Below are 7,500 nucleotides of genomic sequence, written 5' to 3' on the forward strand. Positions count from 1 at the left end.
GGAGGCCTTCGGATAGTTAATAATTAGATTAAAAGTTCAAATAAACCAAACGGCGCTGGAAGACGGGCTCTCTCGGCCACCTCTCTCTCTCTCTCTCTTCATTCACCGCACTCTTTCTCTCGGCCTTAGAAAAGCAACAATAGGACAGAAGACACAGTTGTAGGAAAAATTACCGCTTTACATTTTTCCACTCTTTCGCCGTCTTTCGCGCCGTTCTCCTTTTGAGGAGCAGCAGAAGACGTGGCAAAGGAACGGGGGTTAAAATGACAAGAGGGAAAAGGTTTGGTCGTTAAAATTCTTTTTTTCTGAATGAGGGAGAGTGCTGAGAAAGTGAGGAGAAGAAAAGCCGCAGCAGAATAGACAGATAAACCAGGTCTTTACAGGAGCGGGGCGGCGACGGGGGGCTTCTATTGTGAGAATCACTAAAACAGCTTTTCTCATGGACATTAAATGGACGTGCTCAAATATCTATGAATACTGATGGCCGATCAAAACGGATCATAGAGCACAATGACATCGCTGTCTGATAAAATCACATTACTAGTTCACTCGGGGTCCCACACAACCATTGAAATTCTAATTCCGCGAATATGGGAACCGGAGTCCGACTGCACTTTGTTTAAGCGTCTGAAAACAGTTCCTTTGAGACTGACCCAACGTTTCGCTTCATTATACGCGGCAGATATTTATAGACGTCTCGCGTCGCTGAGGAACATTTGCGGCTTTCTTTTAGGACAATGAGTAAAGATAAGTTAGAAGTGGTTAGGGATGTGCGTGGTATTTCGATATTTCGATCTTCAAACGGCTTTCAAGCACCGTCCCAGCAATCGATGGAAAGATTGTTTATTTTTTATGGAAGCAAACTAAAGGAAACCGTGACACAGTCAAACAGTTCCTCGTTCGGGGGACGTCCAGTAAGACTCTGGGAGCGCTTTTACTCGAACCGCGTTCGATCAAAGCTATCTGACATGATCTGAAATGGTCTTCTCGTATTTCGTTACCATTTTCTACACTATAGCAAGTAAAGAGTGATGAAGTGGGACACTTTGAAAGTGCCTGAATCCATTTAGACTCTCGTGCATATATCAATGATCAAAATTCGAGGATTTTCTCGTCCAAACCTTTGGAGAAGTGGATCTCCAGCACGTCTGGCTCCTCGGGGGCGTCTTCCGGGTTCTTGGTCATCTGGTAGAGATCTGGAGGCGCGTGATTCTGACGGACAGCAGAAAAAAGAGCTTTTCAATTCTATTCAATTACATGCTCGAACATAGCAGGTCACACGATCGATCGCATCCAAAATACAAGTTATTCATATCTGCACTTACTTTGTATATTTATTTCGTGTAAATACAGAGACATACAGTATATATTCAGCTTGTATTCGCATGTTTATATTCATATAAATGTATCCATAAATATATTTAATATATAAACGTAGCTTTTTTATTCGATATATGCATGCATATGTGTATTTATATATCCATAGTAAATATACACAGTACACATGTAAAGAAAAACTTTTATTTTGGCCGTAATTCATCGTGATTAATTGATTAATGTCGTGGTTGTGAGTTCTTTATAATTTGCAAATGCACTTTTTTCTTTGAAAAACTGAACTGTGAAATAAAAATGATTAAGCAATAAGCGTTTCAAAAACATTTTTTGTCTCTAAATATTTTTTGGTGAACATCCAACGTATCATTTTGCATAAATTCTGAAAATATAAGGTTCTGTGAACTCTCTGGTACGGGGAACCTTTAAAAAACGTCATTCAGGAGACGTCTGCTAAATAAACGCACACTGTGAACACAGACTGTGCTTTTAGCAGAAAATGCTGCGGTAAAAACCTGTCAAACGGTTAACGGTACATTCCTGTTAAATTTACACGGAAAAAACACCAACTGATATTAGACCAGAATCTCCTGCGTGCATTTAGACTTTAGTTTGAATTTGATCCGTTTCTTATCAGCTGTGTTTATTAGAGCTGTATGTCACATCTAATGTTTAGAGTATATTTGAGTTGAATTGTTTGCGTGAACGACGCCATTTAAAAGCTGCTTTGGTTCATCGTGAGACTTTCTCATCACTTTCTCATCACCACACGCTTCTGTTGGTTATCAATGTGTTTCAAAGATATAAAACGGTTTTCAGTGCTTTAATAGGTGGGTTATATCAATTACGGTAATTAACTGTAAATTAACGGTAGAATTGCAGCTGTTCGCCGACAATTTTAACAGATAAATATAATGTAAACGTAAACATTTCGGGCCTCGTAACTTCGAACTAATTCTATCCCCGTCGCTGGTAGAATGTTTGCTCATAACTTTGGCAGAACGTTCAGACAACATTCCCTGCTAAAGTGCTGCAGCTGATTGGATGCATTTTGCTTTGACTGACAGCTTCTGCGCGACAAAGTACTTTGTTTCATGCAAAAAACATTTATTTATTGTCATGCGAACGAAAAGCAAAAAAAAAGGCCACCCATCAAGTCTTCATGTCAGACGGATGTACTTCCACTCGGTGAAGCCAGGGGTTTCTCTCCTGTGTGTGTGTGTGTGTGTGTGTGTGTGTGTGTGTGTGTGTGTGTGTCCGTCAGCCCTGCCAATTACCACAGATTACAGCGAGATGACAGTCCGTGTGTCCTGAGCTGAGGCAAATTGCAGGGGAACTATGCAAAATAACCACCGGGTGCATTTAAATGGAAACCTTTACCAGACAAACATCATCATACGATAACTAATCTCAGCCGGCCGAGTCTAAATGCACGTCCGTCTTTACTGTGGCTTTAACTAAACGCCGTCTCTGACTGCGCGCCGCTACTTTCTTTATTTTCTGCTTCACTAGTATCTGTCCTGAGATGAAACCGGTGAAATGGCCTTAAAAGCCATTTGAAGAAGCGTCTGGAAGGGTCAAATTAATGGGTAGAATTTTAACACAAGAGACGGAGCGGGCCGGGTTTTATCAGACGTATAAACGCAGGCGTCTGAAGTGTGCTGCTGTTTTTAATAACAACACCGTCTTTAGATGAGAGATGAGCGTCTTGAAATGAAAACACAAGCTGGTTAAAAAAAAGTTCATCAGTCGTCTTTAAGACGAGAACACACTTTGAGGTTAGGATTCAGATTACACCATAAATTAAATTCTAATGTTGGTATGATCTTTTTGTCTGTGTGTGTGTGTCTGTATGTGTGTGTGTGTGTGTGTGTGTGTGTGTGTGTCTGTGTGTGTGTGTGTGTGTGTGTGTGTGTGTGTGTGTGTGTGTGTGTGTGTGTGTGTGTGTGTGTGTGTGTGTGTGTGTGTGTGTGTGTGTGTGTGTGTGTGTGTGTGTCTGTGTGTGTGTGTGTGTGTGTGTGTGTCTGTGTGTGTGTGTGTGTGTGTCTGTGTGTGTGTGTGTGTGTGTGTATGTGTGTGTATGTGTGTGTGTGTGTGTGTGTGTGTGTGTGTGTGTGTGTGTGTGTGTGTGTGTGTGTGTGTGTGTGTGTGTGTGTGTGTGTGTGTGTGTGTGTGTGTGTGTGTGTGTGTGTGTGTGTGTGTGTGTGTCTGTGTGTGTGTGTGTGTGTGTGTGTGTGTGTGTGTGTGTCTGTGTGTGTGTGTGTGTGTGTGTGTGTGTGTGTGTGTGTGTGTGTGTGTGTGTGTGTGTGTGTGTGTGTGTGTGTGTGTGTGTGTGTGTGTGTGTGTGTGTGTGTGTGTGTGTGTGTGTGTGTGTGTGTGTGTGTGTGTGTGTGTGTGTGTGTGTGTGTGTGTGTGTGTGTGTGTGTATGTGTATAGGTGTGTGTGTGTGTGTGTGTGTGTGTGTGTGTGTGTGTGTGTCTGTGTCTGTGTGTGTGTCTGTGTGTGTGTGTGTGTGTGTGTCTGTGTGTGTGTGTGTGTGTCTGTGTGTGTGTGTGTGTGTGTCTGTGTGTGTGTGTGTGTGTGTGTGTGTGTGTGTGTGTGTGTGTGTGTGTCTGTGTGTGTGTGTGTGTGTGTGTGTGTGTGTGTGTGTGTGTGTGTGTGTGTGTCTGTGTGTGTGTGTGTGTGTGTGTGTGTGTGTGTGTGTGTGTGTGTGTGTGTGTGTGTCTGTGTGTGTCTGTGTGTGTGTGTGTCTGTGTGTGTGTGTGTGTGTGTGTATGTGTGTGTGTGTGTGTGTGTGTGTGTGTGTGTGTGTGTGTGTGTGTCTGTGTGTGTGTGTGTGTGTGTGTGTGTGTGTGTGTGTCTGTGTGTGTGTGTGTGTGTGTGTGTGTGTGTGTGTGTGTGTGTGTGTGTGTGTGTGTGTGTGTGTGTGTGTGTGTGTGTGTGTACAATCAGCTTGGTATATTTTCAGTTTTTACAAGTTTTCTGCCTGCGATGCATATTTTATCACTATTTACTGTAAAAATCAAATATCATACACAAAAAAGCTGATTAAAGGAAGCTCTCCTGAAACAGAACGGACAAAGTGCACGACGTTCGACTCATTCTTCCGCACCGAACAGGTAACGTCAAACACGGCCGCCGGACGCGAGGAGATCAGGTGAAGCTCGGCGCTTGATATAATGCGACGGGATCGATGAATTTCAATTGTGCCCCCCGCCGGCGGATCCGGCCCTGCCCTTTGACCCCGCGAGACAGGCGAAGCTAGGAATAATCCCCAGCGAGAGCGACAGGCCGGGGAAGGCTTTGGAGGCAAATGGTGCGTGAAGAGAAGCATGATGTCGCCGCTCGCGCTTTATTCAGTGCTGTATATTGTGTTCCCGAGGAGCGCCTGAGCACCCATCCTGAAAGACGGCCGCCGCATGAACTTACAGCGAGTAAATTTCTCTCTTTCCACACGTTAGCTGCCTCATTTGCTTTCAATCAAAGCCCGGAGCTGAAAGAGACGGCGACGGGGGGAGAAGAAAAAAAAAAAAAAAAAAGTGTCGGGGAGTGGAAAGAATGAGTGAAGAGATGAAAGTGAAGCAGTGAAATCTGGCCACTGGATTGGAAGTGACGCGAAAATCACCGTGTCCTGAACCGAGACAGAGACGTTCTCCTTCTGATGAGAGAAGATGATCTGCATCCACGTCTTAATAACCCCGATCCTGACGGATCATCTCAGGACGAGTCTCCATCAGATCTTCAGAGGAGCGCGATCTTCGCAAGCCTCCAGAACCTCTTCTTTATGTTCATATCTTTGTCTCTCAATCAGCGCTGCGCTGTATGTCCGGATCTCATCTCATCTCACGGAGACTGATGTTTAAATGTCTATAAAGATCTCAGTCATTTACAGCAGTCGAAGCGTATCATTCATTTTCTCTGATTTTTCGCTGTTTTTTCCCCGGGATTCTCACTCTATCAGTGCAGAGAAAAGCCTGATGATCTAATATGACACTTGAAAATACAAAAAAAAATTAAAAATTGGCCAATACACTTAAATTGAAATTAATAAATAAATATAAAACATAATAAAAAAAATAAATATATATATATATATATATATATTTTTTTTATATTATTATTATTATTATTATTATTAATTTATTTTACTATTATTATAAAAAAATTAACTATATATCTCACCGTAAAGAAAAAAAAAATTGGCCAATACACTTACATTGAAATTAATAAATAAATATAAACATAGTAAAAAAATTATATATATATATATATATATATATATATATATATATATTTTTTTTTTTTTTTATCTCACCGTATCTACTTTTTTATGTAATATATAATATATACTATGTATATATATATATATATATATATATATATATATATATATATATATATATATATATATATATATATATATATATATATATATATAATAATTGCATGCATAAGCAGTGCTTTATAAAAGCTTGTTTCTGCCGTGGAATACGAAATGTATAAAAAAAGGGATTTGCATTTAGAGCTGCACTTTCTTTTTGCCGTTGTAAGAAATTCTTCGTTCTCATGAAGAAAAAACATGAAGAAACATGAACGGAAAGATGACGGAAATCTGTCAACGGAGACATCCACAGGAGTTTAAAGTTTAGGGAAACTCGTCACATTCTGCTGACGTTCATCCGACTCCAGAAACCAGGAACAAAAGACTCCAGGAGCGGAGCAGAGGTCGAAGGTCACGACCCCGAGCGGGATGAGCTCACCTGAACCACCTGAGCTGAACTAATGAAGTGTGTTCATGAGCAGAAGTGTGTTTACTTCAGAGAAACCTGAGCCCAGTATATAACTATGAAGTTAAAATGACATTTCATATACTTCAAAATTCATTTCGGGGCAAAACAAAACACATTTCTAATCTTTAGGACGCATGCAGGCGAGGAAGAAAAAAATCCCACCACAGACCAAAAACTAGATTTATAATAATATGAAACAAAATGTTTTCACATGCATTCATTAAACCCATAAATAAAGTTTCTCTTCGTATCGAAAACATGTGCCAAATAAATCCTTACATATATTTATACTTTTAAAATGCATTTTGCAACAAAAATGCAGAAAATACATTTATATAAATATACTTTGAAAGATGCACATTTACAAATATATTTTGCCATATGTTTCTGAACTGTAATAACGTGATTATTTTTTTTATTTTTTTAGAAAAATGCTGTGATTCTGAAATCTGACCGTCTTGTGAGGAAGGTTTATCTCCTACCTTGGGATTCTCCAGAACTCCAGACTCGTAACTGTTAAAAAGAGATGTGTGTTAGGCTTTTTCTGCGGCGCGGTGACGGCAGGGAGGTGTTCAGGGAGACGTTCTTCACCTGATGTGCATGAGGTTTGCGTCCATGCTCCACGGCGCCTTCGGACTCACAGGGACGGGGATACCGTGTTTCTGCACAAACACACACGTTTTCACAAACAATTACAAGTCAGCGCCTTATAAATAAACAGTGTATAGAGATGATTCTTATATACATGCATCCACCCAAAGACTGAAAAACCAGTCAGAGCTTGAAGAAGATGATATTAATAAAGACACAGCTCCATCTAGTGGAGAGAAGCAGGTCAACATGTTAGTGTCTGTAACTTCTTCTAAACATAAAACCACTCTTACTTCAATTACATAAACATTCAGTGAAATAACATTTAATGTGCAACATACATTTTTGCAAGTGGCTGCAAACTATTCATTTCAGCTACATTTAAATAAACATAAACATACTTTATTTAAATGCAGCTCAAATAAATTGATTGCAATGACTTACCTTTAGAATATTTTTTTTTCAGAGTAATAAAATGGTGAAGAATGAAAACAAAAAGAAAAAATTTAAATGAAAGTAAAATAAAAATAAGTAAAAATAAACTAAAATAAAAACTAAAAGAAATCTAAATATTACGAATTATAAGAGAACCGTATCTCTACATTTTTACAATAAGCCGTAAATAATAATTGTTCACTTCTAGATCATAAGCAAAGGCCTTACGAATAAAACCCAACAGAGCTTTATTACTGAGACAAGAGCGGAAATATTTGAAATATAATTCAATTCAAATAAACGCTTCAGTGGTTTCAGAAGAGTGAACGATCATTGTTTTTTTGGAGCAATA

At 39.7% G+C, this 7,500-nt stretch overlaps 1 protein-coding gene across 3 annotated transcripts in view; it reads right to left on the bottom strand.

Annotated features, from left to right (window-relative positions):
* ass1 (argininosuccinate synthase 1) overlaps positions 1 to 7,500 on the bottom strand; it is a 22,544-nt gene that overhangs the window by 9,765 nt on the left and 5,279 nt on the right. For all 3 annotated transcript variants that reach the window (XM_043240479.1, XM_043240478.1, XM_043240481.1), the window contains exons 7-9: positions 6,714 to 6,784; positions 6,605 to 6,635; positions 1,122 to 1,212 (exon numbers count right to left, since the gene is read on the bottom strand). In XM_043240479.1, coding sequence (XP_043096414.1) covers positions 1,122 to 1,212; positions 6,605 to 6,635; positions 6,714 to 6,784 — 193 coding nt within the window. The remainder of the gene's footprint in view (positions 1 to 1,121; positions 1,213 to 6,604; positions 6,636 to 6,713; positions 6,785 to 7,500) is intronic.

Source organism: Puntigrus tetrazona, chromosome 5, assembly GCF_018831695.1.
Source record: "Puntigrus tetrazona isolate hp1 chromosome 5, ASM1883169v1, whole genome shotgun sequence".
Taxonomy (NCBI): Eukaryota; Metazoa; Chordata; class Actinopteri; order Cypriniformes; family Cyprinidae; genus Puntigrus; species Puntigrus tetrazona.